Source organism: Sphaeramia orbicularis, chromosome 11 (assembly GCF_902148855.1).
Source record: "Sphaeramia orbicularis chromosome 11, fSphaOr1.1, whole genome shotgun sequence".
Taxonomy (NCBI): Eukaryota; Metazoa; Chordata; class Actinopteri; order Kurtiformes; family Apogonidae; genus Sphaeramia; species Sphaeramia orbicularis.
In genome coordinates, this window is record NC_043967.1 from 46,713,002 (window position 1) to 46,737,158 (window position 24,157).

Genomic DNA, 24,157 nt, shown 5'->3' on the forward strand with positions numbered 1-24,157 from the left:
AGTGGACAGCTATTCTACAGCTGTTCTCTTGTATATTCATGGATTTTGTTGTTTTTTTGTTTTTGTTTTTTTTTTAAACATATCTTTATTAAAAATTTAAGACACTATATATCTTTTCTGACATGAATTGGTAACATTATGTAGATCTCTCCTGAGTATAAACCCCCAGAATTACAAGCCCTCCCCATAGTTTTCACACAATTTATCAGTAAATACATGTTTCTGTCCGTCAAAAATTAAACATGTGGTGTCCAGCTGAGTGGACATTTTTGCAACTTCATGAAAAATAGGTTCATAAGAATTTTTTTTTTTAATGGATTTTTTTTTTTTTTTTTTAATTTTTATTTTATTTATTTCTCAGAAGAAAATTTTTAATCGCATTGTTTTTTTCATGCCTAAAGAGGAATAAAAACACTCAGGAAAAAATTTAGGTTAAGGTTCTCATAATTTGTGCATGAAAGGGTTAATAAAGCTATGTGTATAAAAAAAAATAAAAATAAAAAAATCCATGAATATACAAAAAAACAGCTGTAGAATAGCTGTCCAGAGTGACCAGTATGCATGAAAGGGTTCATCTGCGTGACTTCAAACACGGACACTACAAACCTAAACCGCACAGGGGACTATTTTTCAACTGATGGAGAATGAATTCCCTATAAAACCTTTCTGAAAATGGGTCACTCTTGCCTCTTTACCCGTGGGTACTGAGTAGAAACCGAGCCCACGGCAGGCACCGCCCATCGGGGAGCCGCCCACCAATGGAGTGGGTGCTGAGGCGGGACGTGGACGATCCGATCCGATCCACTGGCAACAGGTTGCATCGGTGAGAGAGAGCAGGAGAGAGAGAGCGGCGGAGAATTTCCCAGATGTCCTCAGTCCAGTAGTACCATCCTGACATCCCACGGAACCACTGTGGTTTGAGGAGTGACGCAGGACGCACGAACATCCACGGGATTGAGCAGGTGTAGTATGAGCAGTCCTCCTGGTGTGGGTGTTTACGCAGCTGCTGCATGTTTACTGTGGGTTTAGTTGGGTTGGAACCGGAGTGCGTACAGGGAAAGTACCGGACCAACACCGGGAGCGCGCATTTTTATTATAGTCCATTTATTTGTAGGCGCGCGGATGGACACCTGTGGCTTTGGGGTTGGATTTGGCAGCCGTGTTTTTACGCACAGCTTTTCCTGCTCGCGTTAATGACCCAAAGCAGCCTTCAGTTGTGCGCTCTCATGCTTATACCCACAGGTTTCGGATCCAGCTCTGTGTGCAGTCCGCCTTCGCCTATAATTGGATGTGACTGCGGTGCGTAAAGAGGATATGAGGGGTTATTAGAGCAGGTAGGCTGCAAACAGGAGGCGATGGTGTCTTCCTGGTGAGGCAGGTGCGTCGGTTGTTTATCTAGAGGCTGCACTTTGTGTGGCTTTATCCTGGGTCTCACTGGCTCATGTAAACAAACCCGGTGGTTTCGACGCGCACCGATACTGCCTTACCGGATAGGTGGGTGTGACGCAATTAATCCACGGAGCGGACAGGTGCTTACTCTAATGGTTTTGTCTTCTTTAAACTCTCTATAGTTGACAAATTGATAGGACTTGGATGCGATACGTGATACTATTTACGCGTCAAGCTGTGTAAATATCCACCGCTGCCAAGAAACTCCACTGTGAATGGTTCTGAATGACCTAAGACACAGGTGTCAAACATGTGGCACGGGGGCCAAATCCGGCCCGTAGGATGTATTTGTGAAATGCAAAAAATGACACTGAAGGTATTAACAATCAATAGTGTAAAAATCATTTTAATTCAGGTTCCACATACAGACACATACAGTCCAGTTAGGTTAAAAATGGGTCAGACCAGTAAAATATTATCAGAACTAGAAGCACTCGGAGAGCGCAGACCTCCGCCAAGGCTGATCAGTGCCCCCCCCCCCCCCCCCCCCCCCCATCACCACCAAAATTTAGTCATTTCTTCCTTATCCCATTTCCAACAAACCCTGAAAATTTCATCCAAATCTGTCCATAACTTTTTGAGTTATGTTGCACACTAACAGACAGACAGACAAACAAACAAACAAACAAACAAACCCTGGCAAAAACATAACCTCCTTGGCGGAGGTAATAATAACCTATAAATAAGGAAAACCCCCAATTTTGTCTTTGTTTTTTTTGGTGTAAAAAAGTAAAATTACATGGAAATGTTTACATTACCAAACTATACTTTTATTAAAAAAAAAAAAAAAAAAGTAGGACCAATGGCCCTGTAGCTTACCAGCCAAATTAAAAGCTTTGGGAAATGTATCCAGATGCCATTTATTACACCCAGTTCTGTGTATTTATTCAATTACAGAAATAGCCCATGTTTTGGTCATATTCCAATCAGATCTGTAAAAAATTCCAATTCCAACTTGATATCATTGATACTGATTTATTGGATCAATCCACTTCCTATCTGTTATAATGGGAAAATTTTCAAAGTGGTACCAAATCCAGAATCGGATCTAGATGGAAATAATTTGAATACCTTGTGTTGACATCATTGTACAGAAGCTGTATAACAAGTTTAAAGTCAATCAGAACTGGAGTTTGGGAGAAGAAGACGATAGAAATGTTTTCCCCATAAGAGCCCATGTTAAATTTTCCGTAAGTTCCCGGATCCAGAAGAAGATCCTGATCAGCATGTGGACATTATGTTTAGGTCATCTCCCCATCAGGGCTGGACTGTAGAAATTTACACTGGATATCATTTATATTTACTGAGTTATTGCATCGATCCACTTCCTATCGCTTATAATGGGGACATTTTTCAAAGTCACACCAAATCTAGAATCAGATCCGGATCCAAATAATTTCACTAACTTTTGTTGACATCATAAAGAAGCTGTATACCAAGTTTGAAGTCAATCGGAATTGTAGTTTCAAAGAAGACGATTGAAATTTTTGTAACGGACGACAGATGACGACAATAGCTAACAGCCTGTTGACCGGTAAGCTAAAAATGTGAATAAACTGAACAAATATGAACAAACAGAAATGTCTTAAGAAAAGTAAATGCAATTTTACCAATATTCTGCCTGTTACTAAATGTTTTGTGCGATTGTAATGAACGTGTAAATGAAAAACTGATAAACTGAGGCAGAATATCGTTAAAATTGCACTTGTTTTTCTTAAGACAATTCAAGTTGTTCATGTTATTCGGATTTTTAAGGAAACTTTGTAGATGTAAACCTGATCATAATATAATTTTACATTTTTCACTGTTCCACTTGGGATCAAATTGGGCTGAATGTGGCCCCCGAACTAAAATGAGTTTGACACCCCTGACCTAAGATAACCCTGATCCTGGGCAGTTTACAATTTACAGCTCTGATGAGAAGGAGCTGATGTTTATCTGCTTTCTCTTATATTTAAAATAAATTGCTCCAGAAATAGTCCTGACCTAAAACTTGTCCTTGGGGCCACTCTTCCACTTCTCTTTGAGGTATAAACACGTGCTTTAATGCTTTAATGAGGGAAAACTGTTGTAATGTGTGTGCTGTTTTCCACTGAACAACCTGCCTTTATCTCAGCCTCATTCATCCTTCCACAGAGGTAGTGTGGGTTTTATAACGTATAAAGAAATACCTCTGATTTAAGATGATAACTGCATTTATACATTATGATTTTGTTTACTATGATAAAAAAACAAAACAAAGCAAAACTAGATGTTACACATGTTATCAGTCTTGTACAATATCACTAATATATCCTCTAAAGCTGCAACAAAGGGTGATATTTAACTCATAAAAATAAAAAAAAATACAAAAAAAACATTTACTGATCTAAACTGTTTAATAACTTCCAAACCTCTAAATCTATCAACACGTTGAAATAATTGGTGTAAAATGTAGTTTGTCTCTTTTCATGGTCATCAGATATGACCCATTTGGACGTACAGAGGCTCTGTAGTTACCGTGGAAACACCGTCATCTTCTACAACATTGATTCACCAGTAAAACCCATGGAGTTGGATCAATGACAGTGGATGGAGATGGTTGTTTTTACATTCAGTTATTGATATCTTTGCTGAAATAGTCATTTTTTCTTCAATTTTCTCTGTTTCTGATAGAACAACCTTTGAATTTACTCAGACTATTTATGAAAATCTACATGATCAATAAATTAAATATCAGGAAATACATGATTGTCACTTAAGAATGCAAAATACTGAGCATAATATTAGAACAAATGGTGATACATCACTTAAGAAAAGTTAAAAATAGAGAAAAAATATTTGAGGAATGAGAGATTGGACTGAAAAAGACACCGTTTCTTTAGTTTTTTCTGTTTTTGGTATAATAACCCTCAACTTTAATCTGAGCTTTAACCCATAAAGACCCAGAGTGACTTTTGTGACAGTTCCAAAATATTTTTTTCTCTATATTTAACCTGTTTTTAGTGATTTATCACCATTTATTTATAATATTACTCTCTGTGTGTGTATGTGGGTTTTTTAAAAAAAATGAAAATCATATATTTTCTCATATTTAGTTCACTGATCATGTAGATGTTCATAAAAACTCAGATTAAAGTTGAGGGTTATTATATCAAAAACTGAGAGAACTGAAAAAAAAAGTGACTTTTTCAGAAAAATCTATCATTAACTGAACATAAACCAGGTATTTCCATCCACTGTCATTGATCCAATTCCATGAGTTTTACTGGTGAATCAATGTTGTAGAAGATGATGGTGTTTCCACGGTAACTACGGAGCCTCTGAACATCCAAATGGCTCATATCTGATGACCATGAAAAGATGAAAAACTACATTTTCACCAATTATTGACATGTATTGATAGGATTAATGGATCAACAGTTTAAATTATAAGATGGTTTTGGTCAACAGTAGATGTTTTTGTCTTCATGGGTTAATGAACACCTACATGATAGTGAATTAAATATAAGGAAAATACATGATTTACACTGAAAAATGCGAAATACAGAGGATAATATTACCATAAATGGTGATAAATCATTTCAGAAAGGAAAAACATATTTGGGAACTGACACAAAAGTAGCTGTGGGTCGTTATGGGTTAATATCAGTCTTTTGTTGGAAATTCCCTAGAGATGTTTCACTTACAAATATGAAAACAGAAACTTAATCTGAAGATGGAACCAGTGAAAGTTTGAGGCACTTTTCCTGACATTTCTAAGTTTTTTTTTTGTATGATATTACCAGCACTGACACTGATTCTCAAGCAGCAGAATCAAAGAAATTCAGCTCCGTGATCTGTTATCCAAAAGGCAGTGTAAAGTATGGGGGGAAAGCATGAGGATCGGACATGTGGTGCGAAACCAAGACGGGTGCAGGAACAGGGCCAGAGAAAATGAGACGCCACGGGTGAGGAGAAAGGGAAGAGTGACGGCGGATCGGCCCGTTTGGTGACATTCCTGTCTCTGTTGACACAGCCATTCCTTGTGACACAGACACAGGGACCATGAGAGGAGCTGAACCAGTTGTCGCCCAGTAGTCCTCGGCCACTGGTTCCTGAACTTGTACGACAACTGGGCCTTTGTTCAGATCTGTATTTACCAAAGGAACATATTTACACCTGGGAGCCAACGATCAGTGGTGAGAACTGAGCACCATGACAACAGGATGTTATCTTCTTTTTATAACCAGAGCCAGAAAACCAGAAAAAACACGATGCATGAATATCAAGTCCTGCCAGTTTAACCTTCTGATCATAGTTTTGATGTTTGGACAGAATCATTCATAACTCTGCGTGCTATTTTTAGTCTCCAGATTGTCTTCTATTAATAAATCTCTTCATTTTTTTATTTATTATATACAGTTTTCAGCATGTGCAGGTTTTTCCAGTTGATGTTGCCCCAGTTCTCAGTTTCCTCTTAATCTGTTCGTATTATACAAATGTAAACCACGAGCAAAGCTGAGTTTAGAGGCAACGGCTGGAATCCTAAGAATGTTTTTGAAAAAGACAAAGGCTGACTTTGATTCGCTAATCTAACCTCATTACTAGTCCAGGCGATGTGCGTTACATTATAACCAGTGTGTGGTCAGAGCTGGTTACTTTTTAATTCCTCAGGGGCACATCTGTACATCCTGCACAACCCCAGAAAAGCAAAACATCACAGCAGCGTATGGGTAACATATGCATAAGCAATAATGAGAATGTGTGTTAAGAAGCTGTTATTTGATCATATGCAGTGAAAAAAGTGTTTTTATGATGAATTCAAGTGAGTATTTTAACCCATAAAGGCCTAGTGCTACTTTTGTGTCCATTTCCAAATGAAATTTTCCATTTTTAAGTGATTTATCACTATTTATTATGATGTTATCCTCTATTTTTTTGGGGTGGTTTCAGTAAAAATCAGGTGTTTTCCTGTATTTAATTGACTGATCATGTAGATGTGCATAAAAGTTGAGTTATTATATCAGAAACAGAGAAAACTGAAGAAAAAGTGACTTTTTCAGCAAAGAAATCAAAAACTGAACATAAACTATGCCTCTCCATCCACTGTATTTTGCTTTTTTGGGTGTAAATCACGTATTTTCGTATATTTAATTCACAGATCGTGTAGATGTTCATGTAAACTCTGAGTAAATTCAAAGTTAATTATGAAAAAACATTTAAAAAACTTATTTTTTCAGCAAAGATGTTGCTAACTGAATGTCAAACCAAGTGTCTCCATTCACTGTCATTAATCCAACTCCATGGGTTTTACTGGTGAATCAATGTTGTAGAAGATGACGGTGTTTCCATGGTAACTACGGAGCCTCTGAACGTCCAAATGGGTCATATCTGATGACCATGAAAAGATGACAAACTGTATTTTACACCAATTATTTACATACTATATATTGATAGGATTAGTGCAGGGGTATCGAATTCATTTTCTTCCAGGGGCCACATTCAGCCCAATTTAATCTGAAGTGGGCTGGACCAGTAAAATAATAGCATGATAACCAATAAATAATGACAACTCCAAATGTTTTTAGTGCAAAAAATGACATTCAATTATGCCAAATTTACATTTACAAACAATCCAAACGAAAAGGATGTGAATAACCTGAAAAAAATGAAATTTGTTAAGAAATATAAGTACAAGTTTATCAATATTATGCCTCGACTTGTCATTTCTGCATGTGCATTACATATGAGATCTACAAAGGCACAAAACATTTAGTCACAGGCAGAATATTGTTAAAATTGCTCTTAATGTTCTTTAGACATTTCAGGTTGTTCATATTCGTTCAGGTTATTCACATTTTATTGTTAAAGGATAATTTGTTAATATAAACATTTTCATAATTTAATGTTTTTTAACTAAATCAAAGAGAAAAAATTGGTGTTGTCATTATTTATAGATTATTATGATATTATTTTTGAGTTTCATGCCCTAACTTCCACTTTGCAAATTCATCTCATGGGTCAGATTGGAACCTTTGGTTTTGGCCCCCGGGCCGCATGTTTGAGACCTGTGGATTAGTAGATCAACATGTATTCAACAGTTTAGATCAGTGTCCTGTTTGCTTTTTGGTTTTTTTGTACAGTTTATTTATATTTAACAAGGAATTCCCTTGAGATAAAATCTTGAGGAAGACCTGACCAAGAGACACGTCAGTACAAATACAAATGAACTAACAGAGTATAAAACTTACATACAGTTAAGACAACTTACATACAGTTGTTCTGTCTTTTTAAACTATTCTTTTCTTTTGTTTTTTGTTTTTTTAATTTATTCTTCTGTACAGCACTTTGGTCCGCTGCGGTTGTTTTAAAGTGCTTTACAAATAAAGTTGGATTGGATTTTAGATCAGTAGATGCTTTTGGTGCCATTTTGGCTCTTTATGGGTTAATGCTAATCAGATGGAGGAGGCTGCGAGCATGCACTGCTGCATTTCTGTGTGTGTGCATGCATTCGCTTGCATTGCATTAGTGCGTGTGCACATGCATTTGCCTGAGTCGGTGTGCTCGCCTGCACAGCTCAAAGTAAACAGTCTACGCCTGAGCGATTGGCCTCTGAAGTCTGGTGACTGGGAGACTCTGGCGAAGGCAGAGAGCGAGAAGGGGAGGCCCATTCCTGACATAGCCCCTAGTGTTTAATGCTCCACAGAGCCGGGACAAAAGGAGGAGTATTTCCCCCTCACATAGTGTCCATCACCACGTTCAGTTTCAGAGGACACGAGCAGGACATACTTAATTTATAACATATTACATGACATCGTGGCTGTTTAATTTTAAAACAGCAATAATGATTCGCTCCCATTGAAAGTGTAAGTGTGTATTCTATAGTCGACATGACAACAAACAAGAGTATTGCATTTATATCCAAAGCCTCTTACAGCTCTTTCATCTGCGCCTTTTAATTCAATAAATATGAACAATTAGTCACACTATGGCAGTGGCTGACACTGTTTTCATTACAGTAAACGTGGGTGTTGTAGTTTATTTTGGGTTGATCCAACAAACAGCGCTCTGGTGTCATAAATACTCACCAGTGCAAAATATCTGCAGCAGAAATTAGTCCCAAGAAATGAATTACTTATCCTGTGATACAATAAAATACTTCAGACCTGTAGAAAAGAAGTTTAGCTGATTCTTCGATTAGTTTAGTGAAAATAAAATCAGTAGGTTTGTTTCTCTGGGTCAAAATCCAAAAGATTTACACTGCAAAAATCAAAATCCTACCGAGTGTATTTTTGTCATTTCTAGTCAAAATGTCTCATCACACTTAAAATAAGACATAATCACCTAAAGAGTAACTTTTCAGTGAGATATAAGAACTTATTTTTAGACAATAGATCTTGAAAATCTTATTTCAAGAAATCTTACCAAGATAATTTTTACTTATTCCATTGGCAGATTTTTTTTTTGCTTGAATTAAGCAAAAGATCTTCAATTAAGCAAAAAAAAAAAAAAAAATCTGCCAATGACAAGAGAAAATTATCTTGGTAAGATTTCTTGAAATAAGATTTTCAAGATCTATTGTCTAAAAATAAGTTCTTATGTCTCACTGAAAAGTTCCTCTTCAGGTGATTATGTCTTATTTTAAGTGTGATGAGATATTTTGACCAGAAATGAAAAAAATACACTTGGTAAGATTTGGATTTTTGCAGTGTGTAGATTTATTATGTCTTATTTAGATATTATTTAGATATTTTACTTACTACTGACCCATTTGCCTTTCAGGTTCATATTAAAATAAAAGGTAAATGCCCAAATTAATACCAAAACCTTAAGAAAATAGGATGTTTTGAGTTGTTTTCTGACAATACGTCCAAAAAAGTGTGGACCTGATCTGTTTTTTCTAATGAACTGCAGTCTGTTCACCCAATTCATTATTTATTCTATGAAAATTAAATCCATCTAGCAGGTCTCTCAAACAAAATAAGAGGAAAAAACTTGATTATCCACTGTTTGAGACTTTATACATTGGATAAAACAAAAATTAATTTGTGTTCATCTCCTCACAGTTCCCGTAAGTCAAAGTTTTTAAGTAAAATCAAACTTGACTGAAATGAATATGAAGAACATAAGAGTCGAACAAAAATAATTTCCTTTTTTAATTTCTACTTATCTTCTCGCTTATCGGCCCCGTAGTAAATAAGGCTTTTCTCACACACTAACTTATATTCCCACTGTGTTTTTTCCTGCCCCCTGAACACACCCTCTGCAAAAGTAGGTCTGAACCTGCACAAAGAGGTTCCTTAGTGTCCTAGTGGCATATTTGGCATGACATGAATACAGCATGTTCTGGTTCAGGAAGAATTCAGCCAAGATGACAGCTTCATCAAGATATACCAGCGTTCTGACATTTTAGCCGAGTCAGAGTGACTCCACCTGTGAAGAAGTAGGTAATTCACAGAGAAAAAAACAGAACAGAAAAACAGAAAAACACAAAGATAATAGGATTTAAGAGGGTGTGACTAAGGTTTAACTGAGCCTATGTGTTTAGGAGGTAATCTACCAACAAGAGGCAGAAACAAACCAGAAAAACAGAGAAGATACAAAACAAAACAGGGTAAGATGACCAGATAGTACGGGGTCAGTCAGAATTTACAAATAACTGGTGATGCTTTTTCCTGTGAATTAGCCTGAACACCCTCTGGTGATGAAAAACATCTACTGATCTAACATGTTTAATGACTTTTCATCCACTAATCCTGTCAATATATGTAAATAAATCAGGTAAAATACAGTTTCAGATAACCCATGTAGACATCATAGATTAACCAGTAAAACTCATGTAGTTTGGTAAATGCCAGTGTTTGTAGATGTTTATTTTTATTTTCAGTTAATGATATATTTTGATGAAAAAGTCAATTTTTCTTCAGTTTTCTCTGTTTTGATAGAATAGCCTTCGACGTTTTTATGAACAGCTACATGATCAGTAAATGAAATGTAGGAAAATACTTGATTTTTACTGAAAAATGCAGAGGATAATATGATCAAAGGTGATAAGTCACTTTAAAAATGGTTAGATATTGTGAGAATAAATGTATTTGGAAGTTGCTCCAAAAATAGTTTAAAAATAGTCTTTAATTTAATTTAATGTAATTTTTTTTTTTATCTTTGTTTCGAACATGTAGACAGTGAAATCAAAACAAAACCAACCAACAAAATATCAGTAATGATGCATAAAAGGTTGATAAGTAAACAAGAGTTAAAATTAATAATGCGACCATATTGCCCAGACCAGGGGTGTCAAACTCCTTTTAGTTCAGGGGCCACATACAACCCAACATGAGCTCAGGTGGTTTAAGCCAGTAAAATAATAGTGTTAATAGGCTATAAATAATGAGAACTCCAAATTTTTCTCTTTTAGTGCAAAAATGTATAACTAAATTATGAAAATGTTGTCATTTACAAACTGTTCTTTCACCAAAAATTTAAATAACCTAAACTAGAAAAGCACTCAGACCTCCGCCAAGACAGATCTGCCCCCCCAATCACCACCAAAATTTAATCATTTGTTCCTTGTGCCAGTATCAACATTTCCTGAAAATTTCATGAAAATCCGTCCTTAACTTTTTGAGGTGTCTTGCTAACTAACCAACCAACAAACAAACAAACAAACAAACAAACAAACCCTGGCAAAAACATAACCTCCTTGGCGAAGGTAACCAGATAGAAACACATATAAACCAGCCAACCAATGAAAAATGTGGCGTAAATGGGATTTTCAATGTTAAATTGAAATGTCCACAGAGTCCACATTCCACAGTGGATGTGAACAATTTTGTGCCAGATACAAGATATTGTTCTAAGCTACAGGTGGATCAAATTGGAGGCTAATCGGAGTCGTCTTGAATTTTTATGAATTTTTAAAAATTGCTCAATGATGAGAGATAGGAAAATTTGAGATTGTGTGACCTTGCTGTGACCTTGAACTTTGGCCTACTTGGCTCAAAATTTAATGGGTTGGTCCCAGGGTCTAGGCCTATCTGTGGGTACAATTTGGTAAAGATGGTTGGAATAGTTTTCCTGTAAAGTTGCTAACAAACAAACAAACAAAGCAAAGTGATCACAGTACTTCCTAGCGGAGGTAAAAACCTGAACATTTTTAAGAAAATTTAGTGCAATTTTGACAATATTATACGTCAACTTATCATTTTTACATTTATACATTACAAATCACAGTGGATACAAAGGCACAAAACAGTAAAAGGCATAATGCAATTTTTTTTAGTTTGGATCTAAAATGAGTTTGACACTGTTAGTATCTTCAGTGTACTTTATTCATTCCGTGGGCCAGACTGGAGCTGGTTTTGGCCCGCGGGCCTTATGTTTCACACCTAGTAAACAAGTCGGCCTACATGTTTGTGTACTCATAACTTGTTCCGGTGAATCAGCACATTTTAATTTCTGCTTTTCCTCCTCCCTTTTTTCCAGGAAGTAAACATGAGCAGCCTCTCCACTGACAGGAAGCCGCTGGTAGACTACGGCGTCCAGATCCGCTTCATCAAAGACCTCCACGACACGGGTGGAGGTTACCCCGATAAGTCCAAAGGAAACGCCAGCACGCCTCCTGCTTCCAGTAAATATGGCGTGGCAGTGCGGGTGCAGGGCATCTCTGGGCAGCCTTATGTGGTCCTAAAAGACGGCGAGAAAGGTGACTCATACGGCGTTCAGCTAAACACCCCCACCCCCAGCTCAGGACCCCCCTCACCTTTTAACAGTCTCCCCAAAACCAAAGAACCGGCTGAATTTGCAAACCCCTACAGTCCTAGTGTGAGCGCAGTTCATTCACCTGTTCCCCCAGCAGAGGATGAAGATGGGGAGATCTTTGGGAGTCCCCTTAAGAGACCCCCAGGGGACGGTCAGGCAGGAACGCACGGGGAGGAGGAGGTTGTGGTGGGGAGGCACGTGGAGAGGACCAAGGCTGAACCCCAAGTCAAAGCCGGTAAAGACAGAGACCGGACCAGTAAGGAGGAGTACAATGAAGCAGGGCTGAAACCGGTCAAGTTTAATGGGGTGGGACCAAAAGGGGTCAAGCAGAGCAGCTCGGGTTACACAGGGTCTCAGGGGCCGTATGGGACTAAACAGAACGCAGACCCCCCCCCAAAGCCGTTTCCAGATCCTCCAGTGTCAGCCGGGGGGGAGCCTGCCCCTGCCATCGACACCAACTCCCTGGCTCCCATCAACAAGCTTATCAGCAAGTTCAACAGCGGGACCCCGGGCAGCGCCCCGCAGACCAGGGGCCGCACCGGGGCCAGGCAGCGGCTCCGCTTCGACGAGCGCAGGCGGTCCCGAAGCCTCGACGCTAGAAAAGAGGTCCAGCCCGAGGTTACCCCTCCCACTCGTACTTCTCCAACCCTGAACCCGTACGCCGCACCGCTGTCCTCTTCCTCTGATGGCCTGGTGTCGTCTGCTTCCACAAGTGGCAGCCTGGGAAGGAGCCCTGCATCTGTTGCCAAGGTGACGGCGCTGGAGGCCCCCAAGCCCAGCTTTAAGTCACCAGGGAAGTTCGTTGCTAAGGACACTCCTCCAGCTGTGGCCAAAAAGCCTGTAAGTAGCTTCAGATCCATATTCAGGTATTAATGTTGGTTTTGTGCAGTGGTGGAGGAAGAAAAGTAGGAATACTGCAGAGTAAAAATACCACTTATATTCTAAGATATGGACATTTTAGTGGTGGAGGAAGAAAAGTAGGAATACTACAGAGTAAAAATACTACTTATATTCTAAGATATGGACATTTTAGTGGTGGAGGAAGAAAAGTAGGAATACTACAGAGTAAAAATACCACTTATATTCTAAGAGATGGACATTTTAGTGGTGGAGGAAGAAAAGTAGGAATACTACAGAGTAAAAATACCACTTATATTCTAAGATATGGACATTTTAGTGGTGGAGGAAGAAAAGTAGGAATACTGCAGCGTAAAAATACTACTTACATTCTAAGATATGTACGTATTAGTGGTGAAGGAAGTACTCAGATGTGTTACACAAGTAAAAGTAGTAATATCACAGTGGAAAAATTCTCCTTACATGACAAAAAAAATCAATGATTTTAGTCGTGGATGAAGTGGTCATATTTGTTACACAAGTAAAATTAAGAATACTTTATTGTAAAAATACTATTTGCATCCTAAAATATGTACATTTTACATTTTAGTAAAAAATTGAGAATACTACAGCATAAAAATACTACTTACATTTTAAGATATGAACATTTCATTGGTGGAGGAAGTACTCAGATGTGTTACACAAGTAAAAGTAGTCATATCACAATGTAAAAATTTGCCTTACATGATAAAAAAACAGATATTTTAGTTGTGGATAAAGTGTACAGATCTGTTACACAAGTAAAATTAGGACTACTTTATTGTAAAAATACTATTTGCATCCAAAAACATGTACATTTTACATTTTAGTGCAAAATTAAGAACGCTACGGTGTAAAAATACTACATAGATTCTAAGATATGAACATTTCAGTGGTGGAGGAAGTACTCAGATGTGTTACACAAGTAAAAGTAATAATATCACATTGTAAAATTCTCCTTACATGACAAAAAATCAATGATTTTAGTTGTGGATGAAGTATTCAGATCTGTTACACAAGTAAAATTAGGAATATTTTAATGCAAAGATACTCTTTATATAATAAGATTTGAGCATTTCAGTGGTGGAGGAAGTACTCAGATGTGTTACACAAATAAAAATAGTAATATCACAGTGTAAAAATTCTCTTTTAATAAAAAAAAAAAAAAATCAATTGTTTTAGTTGTGGATGAAGTATTCAGATGTGTTGCACAAGTAAAATTAGGAATACTTTAGTGTAAAAATACTACTTGTATCCTAAAATATGAACATTTCAGTGGTGGAGGAAGTACTCAGATGTGTTAAACAAGTAAAACTACTAATGGATAAAGTGTACAGATCCGTTACACAAGTAAAATTAAGAATACTTTATTGTAAAAATACTTTTTGCATCCTAAAATATGTACATTTTACATTTTAGTGCAAAAATAAGAATGCTACAGTGTAAAAATACCACTTATAATCTAAGGAATGTACATTTCAGTGGTGGAGGAAGTACTCAGATGTGTTACACAAGTAAAAGTAGTAATATCACAGTGTAAAAATTCTCCTTACATGATAAAAATGAATATTTTAGTTGTGGATGAAGTGTTCATACTTGTTATACAAGTAAAATTAGGAATATTTTAGTGCAAAGATACTCCTTCCATAATAAAACATGAACATTTTAGTGGTGGATGGAGTATTCAGATCTGTAACACAAGTAAAAGTAGGAATGTCAGTGTAAAAATTATCCTCGCATAATAAAAAAAATTATATTTTAGTTGCGGATAAAGTGTTCAGATCTGTTACACAAGTAAAAATATGAATACTTTATTGTAAAAATACTACTTGCATCCTAGAATATGAACATTTCAGTGGTGAATGAAGTACTCAGATCTATTACACAAGCAAAATTAAGAATACTACGGTGTAAAAATACTCCTTACATTTTAAAATATTTGATCAATTGACAATTATGTGAATCTGCAAAATAACTATTAAATAAAAGGATTAAAAAGTACAACATCTGTCTCCAAAATGGGGTGGAGTAGAAGTGTAAAATAACCAAACTGTAAAGTACATAAGTGACGTACTAATACTATAAAACTGCACTTAAGAAAAGTACTTTAACCTTGTTGTTCTGTGTTTGAAGGAGATGCTACCAAGAAGCAAAAGTCTGAGTAAAGAGATACTTGGTGGAGAAGAAGCCCAGGTTAAACAAGATCTATTCAACATCCCCAAAGACAGGTAAATAAACAAAAACATGATGAGCATGAAGATTCAATGCCTTTTAATGTCTACTATAGTGTATTTTAATTACAATATCTGCCATTTCTCCATCAGCACCAGTGAAAATGAAGCATCCCTCAAACAGAAGGTCATGGTCTATGAATCTGCCAGAGGGTCTAAGGTATGTCTACATCACTTTTATCTACTACATACTTATGTGGAAAGGTGAAGACATGACTAATTTTATCATTTCTGTATGTGTTTGAGTAAAATAAAACTTCTCGTTGCTATAGAAACAACATTTCTCCTAACTTTCAAATAAAAATATCATCATTTGTTTGCATGTATTCACAAAAAAAGAATGACAAAATAACTGAAAACACCTTGAACAATGCATTTTAATCACATCTGTCATGCATCTTGACACGTTCTCCATCATTTTTCACATTGTGGAGTATTTTTATGCCAAAAAATGCAAACCGCTTGGCTTTGTTTGACTGTTTTTGACCATCCGTCTTCCTCTTGATCACATTCCAGAGGTTTTCAATGGGATTCAGGTCTGGGAAGTTGGACAGGTCTGTTTGGTTTTTCCAGAAAATACAGCATTTGAGAAGAAGATGGTTTTGTGTTCTGGCTGGAAACAAAGTATATCTGAATTAGCGTGAAAGTTGAGGATTTAGAGACAGTATGTGTGACAAAAAAATCTGAACTACAAGCTGTACTCTTATGCCTCGTTGTTAAATGGCAAGAGGCTCAAATCTGTTTAATTTTAGGATTTTCTAGTGGTGCTCACTGCGTTAAAGAACCTCAAGTGTGCACCAATTGAAAAATTAGAAGTGAAATGCTGATAGCACCACTTGACTAAAAGCAGAAATGCAACGGTAATAATTTGTGGTTGAACAACACTGTGGAATGAAAAGAACAGAACATTTGAATAGTGGAGCTCTAAATAGTTCCAGAATGTTTCAGACCGTCTCTTTTCTTGTGGTTGTGACACTTTCCTGTTCTGGAACCAACATTAATCGCCATCATGTTTGGGTTGAATCTCCTTGGTATCACATTTCATAAATATCTGGGCAAAATCAGTCTCCTGTTCATCACTTACATCATGTCCTCAACTTTATCATAATTTGTTGTTCTACAGTTGAACAGAAAATGTTGCACACATGAAGTTGTTAATTCTACAGGATGGAATGAGTTCTCCAATTGTGGGTTTTGTGAAAATTCCAGCTCAGATATCCACAGCATCTGCATTTTATCAGTTACAGTTTATAAAATTAAACCACTGGTGTGAAATGCTACAAATGGTGATACATGACTCTGAATCCTGAGGTGCTGAAGAAATAGCGGATTTAGGTAAAATCAGTTTTGTTTTGGGTTTTTTTCAGGTAGTAAAACCATTTCTGACCAGTGTTATTAACTATTCAGTTAGTGCAAACATTCAGAATTATTTTCTTATGAAAATTATTGGTGTGGTGTAACTATAGGCAACAGAAACCACATAAGAACTTAATTCCACAGCTGTCAAACGTAAGGGTTTGCCCCTTAAAAGACTGATATTTTCCTTTTTTAAATTAAATTATGTATTTTAAAACATTTCCCTGTGGTCTGCATAAACTGTAAATGCTCTGCTTGGGTCTGAATTCTTCATTAATTCAACTCCACAGGTCCATCTTCAACCCTATTTCTGAGTAATGACACCAGAAAGGTCGTTTTTGAGCGCTGGCCCTTTAAATGCAAATGAGCCACTTCAGGCCCCGCCCCCTCCAGGTTGTTGGCTGTGCTGCTCTGTCCCGTTCAACCAACAAACTGAACATTTTAGGTAATCAGCTCAAAGTTTGGTCATATTTTCAGTTTTTACAACTGCTGCTGCTGACAAACAATTATGGCGTACTCAGAGAGATGTTCGTCGGAAGTCTTGACCTTATATGTGCAAATATCATGACGCAACTAGTTATAAAACCTAAAAAATGAAGCAGGAATTAAAACAGGTTGTAGAAATCCACTTGATTTTTGCTGGAATGAATATAAAGATAGTTCTGCAGCATCTGGAGGGTTCAAATTTAAACTTTATGAACATTTTTTTTTTTTTTTTAATCATTTTATATTGTTTTAATTTCATGCCTGTACTTATTATTGCTTCCCTGCTGTAATGCTTTTAATGTTTTAGGGAAAGCACTTTGAATTGCTATATAAAAAATAAACCTGCCTTGCCTATTAGAGTCCCCAAATACACAAATAAATGTACCAGGAGACTAATAAAAGTGGGTTTAGCAAAATATGACCCCTTTAAAGTCAGTAAAGCATGGATAAATAATGAAAAAGATAAAGTTACGTTATGTATTTCTTTAACAAATTACACATAACATGAGTTGATTGGATTGTTTTACTAAAGACAGTCAAAAGAAAAGACTGTCAACAGATCAGACAACAAAAACATGCGTATACCGATGCAGAGTTCTAGATAAAATCAATGAGTAGCGTAAAAACAAATAAAAGGACCCACCAGGAGAGCACATTTAGTGACACCAGTTTAGATAAGAGCAGAGAAGAGAAGGGCCTGGAGCTGTTCTTATAGAAGTATAAAACAAATCAGCTAAAATTTGCTTAGAGGTCTTATTTATGTCTTTGTGCATAAGAAATCAATAGAAGTGAATCCCCAAAGGAACTTTGTGTTGGTAAATGCAAGTTATATAAATTTTACAGGATTTCAGTTCTGTTGCAACATGTTGATGCTCATATGAACTTTCTCCATCCAACTTCCATCCAACTTTCTCATGTTTTCAGCTCAAAAATGTTCAATTTCATCACAATTAATGCTATATTTTCGTGTCACAAATGGCCAAGTTATATTTTAACTGAATTTACCTGAAAAACAAATATTCTATTCTTTTAGATTCCCCAGTTTTTCTTACAAGACTAAATACTACATATCACATGTTTTATTTTTACAGGTTCAATATGGAGTATGGTGCTGATCCATCCTGCTTATGTTACGCCAATACATATATTAAGAATGTCACACGTCACTTTTTAAATTAACAGTTTTCTAATAATAAGCATTTTTATAGAGAAATAACAAGTCCATATTGTTATTTACTCTTTAGTATGATGATAAACTATACAATAAACAATTCTGATCCTGGTTTTTGCACAGGGATCATTAGTGGAAACAGTGACATGGCTGCCGAGCATCAGTATGATGGGATCTGGAACAACCATGTCACATCCGTCCACTGACACATTTTGTGTTTTTGTGTCAGCTGTTATTGTTTTAGATCCACAATACTAACATTTATGAATAAGAGGATAATTAGCAATAGTAAGTATATAAGTTTATTACTAATCAAGTACTGGTACTGACCAGAGCATCATGGGTAATGTCACATTCGTCCACCAGCAAAAGTTTTCACATACACGTGCTATTCCAAATCCAATATTTCTGAAAATATAGCTTCCACTGTCAAATAATATTAGTAGTCTGTGCACAAATGTATTAGCATTATTTCAACACAGTTCTATGCATTTCTTACAACTTGTTTTTTTTTTTTTTTTTGACAAAAATGGCCACTCATTTGACCCCCTAAGTGAATTTTAGCCGAAATTCACTTAAAGATCCTGTAAATAACCCCTGAAATGATTTTCATGGTGTTTTGGGGTCAGCGCTCTGGTCAAACAAAAGGCTGTGGTGTGTGGTTTACCAGGTAGGGGGTCTTCTTCTCAGCAGAGCAGTTCTTATAATGAAACTAACAGATGGTTGGCAGCTGATCCTCTTTTCTCCTTTCTGAGGATGTGAAGTTTCTATTTCATTCTCTTTGTCTCGGAGGATCCTCTTTTGGCAGACCAAAAAACGTGAAAATTAAGGGGCATGCTGTCAGTTTTGGAGCCGCCTCTGCTCCTTTGACACCTTATTAAAACGGCCTGTGTTGTTCTTAATAGAGAACTGACACATCACTTCCTTTAAATTTGCATACATTTGCATGCAGATGCTATTGCTTTGTCATTACCCTCTCATATTACATGCGCTTGATTATGTATGATCCCTTATTAAGTACTTCTCCGTGTTTGTGGCCATGGTTGCATGCGTGTTATTCGTCTTGTCTCTTGGCAACGTCGCACCTGCAGAGGAAAACTGCAGCGGGTCGAGTGTGTTGAGGGCGCAGTCATTGAGATCCATCAATAATTGAGTTGGACTGGAACCCTGCACCAGCTGGTGTTCGGCCGTCCAGCAGGGACAGATCCTTCTTCCCCGATGTACAAAGCGTCCGTGTGTTTCGCTGCAGTAACCACACTGTCCACTTTAGTTGATTTAGTGGGAGGAATTCTTTACAAGGAGTCATCTCAGGCTCTTCAGAAGCAATAAAGCTACTGATGCATTCACTGACAGCATCAGAACGCAGGATAAAGAGGCTTCCACTGTGTTTCTGCCCGAGGATATTTCTTTTCCAGCACTGCCTCTAAGCCAAAACATTGCATTTGTCTGTATAAAACCAAAACATGAGATCAGAGAGCAGGATCAGATGATGAGTGTATGTACACCACAGGGCCAAGCCAAAGAATATCTTTTGCCTTTGGAACATTGTTTGATGTTTGTGTCCACTTTCCAGAATTTGATGCTTAGGCTTTTATTTCAGGCTTATATTTATTTTATGTAAAGCAGAGTTTACATTCCCTCTGCGTATGTTGCTCTCTCCGAGTGCTTGTGATCTGTTTTGACTGGTTTGCCGCAGTGTTAATGTTACCGTCGTAGTGGGAGACTGATGGAGTTAATGCACCGACACCTTGTTTGTTTCCCCCGGTTAATTGAGGATACATGCAGTGTCGAGTAACCGGAGTCAGACGGCTGATGAACATGCAGATCGCGTGTTCAAAATGACAAAGAGCTGGAGGTTATCAGCGATACAACGATACCAAATCAGGTCACTACTGTATTTAACACCATTGATTTATCGCATCTCATTTACAACAGTGCACCATCTATAGTACGGGTGTCAAACATGCGGCCCTCGAGCCAAAACTGACCCACCAAAGGTTCCAGTCAGGCCTGTGGGATGAATTTATGAAATGCAAAAATGACACTGAAGCAGAGATGTAACGATATGAAATTTCATATCACGGTTATTGTGAGCAAAATTATCACGGTTATCCTGGGGCACCATAAACATGACAAATTCATGGGGCCCAGCATTTGTGGGGGGTCCATAGACCATGTCCATGGTTGGGGGAGCAGAGGATTGGGGGGATTTCTGGGATATACTCTTGCTGTCGACCCCCGACAGTGTAAGCCTCTTTATACTATGACTTTACCGGTCCAGCCCACTGGAGATCAAACTGGGCTGAATGTGACCCCTGAGCTAAATTTTTTATTATTTTTTTGTAATTTAATCTTTATTTACCCAGGCAAGCAATTAAGAACAGATTCTTATTTGCAAAAGCAGCCTGATCACAGAGCAATGGCTCTTTGAGGGGTAGGGGGTGGACAGGCTAAAAGTAAAAACAAGGTTAAACAATTACAGAAACTAGAAAAACACTCGGAGAGCGCAGACCTCCGGCAAGGCAGATCAGTCATCCTGATCACAACCAAAATTTAATCATTTGTTCCTTGTGCCAGTATCAACATTTTCTGAAAATTTCATCAAAACCTGCCCCCCTCCATTGTCGCCCCGCCCCCAATCACCACCAAAATGTAATTGTTTGTTCCTTGTTCCAGTATCAACATTTCCTGAAAATTTTATCCAAATCCGTCCATAACCTTTTGACTTATCTTGCTAACAGACAGACAGACAGACAGACAGACAGACAGACAGATAGACAGATAGACACACCCCGATGAAAACAAAACCTCCGCCGTTCCTTGGCAGAGGTAACAAACAGTTGATAAATGAGTACATTCCAACAAAAACAGTGAGACGTGAGACAAATACTCAACAGTTCGACACATGTGCTCTACAGTCTTTCAGCAGGACATGACTTTGTTTTTCATTGAGATATTTGATAAACAGCTGATGCAACAGCTGATGCAAGTGAATCAAAGTGCCTCAAACAGGCTTATGTTTCCTCTCACATATGTTATCTTCATTATCTTTCTGTGAGGACAGAGAGAAATGTCCCAGAATGGGATTATCTACAAACTGTCCTGCAGGGTAGAAGAACAAAATGAGCCTAATCAGTAAGAAGTATATCTTTATATTTCGTCGCTGATAAGATAAATGGTAACAGCAAACGCGAAGACCCCTGAGGAGCAGAACTGTTCATGATCCTCGCTTTTTGTCTCGTCTGTTTCTGAGTGTACGTCCCTGTAATGAGCATGTAGGAGGATAAGAGAGGTTTCATGGGCAGGCTTATACTTCCCTTTCAGTGAGAGTGAGGCTTTGGCGAACGGCGGAGTGGTGTGGGCGACGGCGGAGCAGCAGCGATCCGGCTGCACTCCCCTGCAGCCTGTCAGAAAGTGTTGTTTATGGAGATTGTCTTTTTTGATGATGTCTGAGCTCACTGATAGGGCCTTTTTCTCCCAAACATTTTTTGACTGTCAGAAACTAGGGCAAGGAACCCAAGGCAGGGTTTTTAAAGATAATACAGAGCGCATAATGTATATCCTAGGTCTGCTCTGAGTCTCTGCAAAAGTTTCTAGTCCTCTTTGTCCTCTTTCTCTCTCCATCTCCATCTCCATCTCCTCCTCGGCGCCTTATTTCATATACTTTGTGCGTTCGTATTTTTGTGCACAGAAAGGAGGGTCGGATGGAAGCCTGAAAAAGGAGACGCACGAGGAGATTCAGGAGCAACTCAACCGCTGCAAAAGGGAGTTGCAGCAGGCCCATGATGAGTAAGGATCTTCACCGTTCATTTCCAGTCGTTATTCCTGCGGCATTTCTGTCAAAGGATCGTTTCACCGTTGGCTGATTGATCACGTCGCTAATGAGTCCACTGTTGCAATATTCATAGTGTCTTTGTTTGTGTAGGTTGGCCGGGGAGCGTATGGCCAGGGAGGCGGCCGAGTCCCGCGTGCGTCTCCACGAGGATCAACTGGCCGAGCTTCAGGAGGAGCTGAGGAGGGTTTCCGAAAACTCCCCCCATTCAGACTCACTGCAGACGGTACTGACACTGGGACGTACAGTCACATATGACAAACAAGACGTTTTTTAGTGGGTTATTGTAAATGTATTAATAAGGTTGAAAACACTTTATTACTACAACTAAGGCACAGAAAAAGCCCATCAGTAAAACTGTATTCATGGTTAGGAAATGAATAGGAAGTACATTTTCAAGTATGGAAACCACTGAAAAAGGCATAAAGCATCATGTATGAAGAGTCGTCCCTTTGTTCTATCATTTTAATGGTTGAGATCAACAAGTTTTTACATGTTAAAACACATATTTACACTGAAATTGCAATAGTTATACAGTCAGGTCCACATATATTTGGACAGTGGCGCAAATGTTGTAGTTTTGCCTCCATATATAATCACTGTGGATCTGAAATAAAGCAATTGAGATGACCAATCCAGTCCAACTTTATTTGTAAAGCACTTTAAAACAGCCGCAGTGGACCAAAGTGCTGTACAGAAGAATAATTAAAACCAAAATAGAAGAAAAAAATACAGAATAGATTTAAAGACATAGAAATTGTACAAAAAGAAAATAGTGCTACACAGAAGAATAAATAAAACGCAAATAAAAGAATAAAATACAAGAAGAGATTTTAAAAAAAACAAAAAACATAAAAAGCCATACAATTTAAAAACAACAAAATAAATAAATAAATAGATAAATAAGAACAATAAACCACTACCAAATAAAAACAACAGAATGTGACTGAAGTGTGAATTTTCAGCTTTATTTCAAAAATACTGTTTAGGAATTACAACCATTTTATACAAAGTCCTTCCATTTTAGAGGCTCAACAGTAACTGGACAAACTAAGATTGGTATAACTATAAGGACTATTTGATGAGGACTGTCTTACTATGAAGTGCTGTTTTTTTTTTTGTTTTGTTTTGTTTTTACAAAAGGATGCAGCAAAACTACAAATAACCCAATAACCGAATAATAGTCCAGGGATGTCAATCTCATTTTGGTTCAGGGGCCATATTTAGCCCAATTTGATCCAAGCGGGCCAGACCAGTAAAATAATGACTTAATAACCTATAAATAATGACAAATCCGAGTTTTTCTTTTTGTTTTACTACAGAAAAACCCCAATTAAATTGTGAAAATGTTTACATTTCACCAAAAAAGATGTGAATAACCTGAAAAAACAGAAATTTCATTTGAAAAATTAGTGCAATTTTAACAATATTATGTCTCGACTTGTTATTTATACATGTACATTACACACAGTGTTACATAAACATTTGGTAACAGGCAGAATATTGTTAAAATTTCTCTAGTTTGGAACTAAAATTTGAACAATTTCTACAATATTCCATCTCTTATTATATTAACACAACTACAGATCACAGTGGATCCACAAATGCACCAAACATTTAGTAACAGGCAGAATATTGTTAAAATTGCACATTTCGGGTTGTTCATCTTTTTTATTTATGTGTTTATGTGTATTTTATTGTGAAAGAATAGTTTTGTAAATGCAAATATTTTCACAGTGAAATGTTATTTTTTTCACTTCAATTTTTCCACATAATTTTTCACAAAGATAATTTGTAGTTGTCATTATTTATGGGTTATTGTGTTGTTATTTTTACTGTAGATCACATTGGTCTGTATGTGGAACCTGAACCAAAATGATTTAGACAACCTTAACAGTTCAGGTTAATTTTTGCACTTACACCTGGCGGGCCGGAATGGAACTTTTGGCGGGCCAGATTTGGCCCCCGGACCGCATGTTTGACGCCTGTGACATAGTCCAACAAACAGCTGGTTCATCTCTCCATATGTTTTAT

At 37.3% G+C, this 24,157-nt stretch overlaps 1 protein-coding gene across 5 annotated transcripts in view; it reads left to right on the plus strand.

Moving 5' to 3' along the window:
- Positions 1 to 809: 809 nt before the first annotated feature.
- Positions 810 to 24,157, plus strand: part of cgnb (cingulin b) — a 70,731-nt gene continuing 47,383 nt past the window's right edge. For 3 of the 5 annotated variants that reach the window (XM_030147384.1, XM_030147387.1, XM_030147388.1), the window contains exons 1-6: positions 810 to 962; positions 11,896 to 13,011; positions 15,181 to 15,275; positions 15,372 to 15,438; positions 21,983 to 22,080; positions 22,217 to 22,349. In XM_030147384.1, coding sequence (XP_030003244.1) covers positions 11,905 to 13,011; positions 15,181 to 15,275; positions 15,372 to 15,438; positions 21,983 to 22,080; positions 22,217 to 22,349 — 1,500 coding nt within the window. In that variant the 5' untranslated portion in view covers positions 810 to 962; positions 11,896 to 11,904. Of the gene's footprint in view, positions 963 to 1,391; positions 1,530 to 11,895; positions 13,012 to 15,180; positions 15,276 to 15,371; positions 15,439 to 21,982; positions 22,081 to 22,216; positions 22,350 to 24,157 lie in introns of those variants that run through there. The other 2 variants (XM_030147386.1, XM_030147385.1) reach the window with 2 other exon arrangements.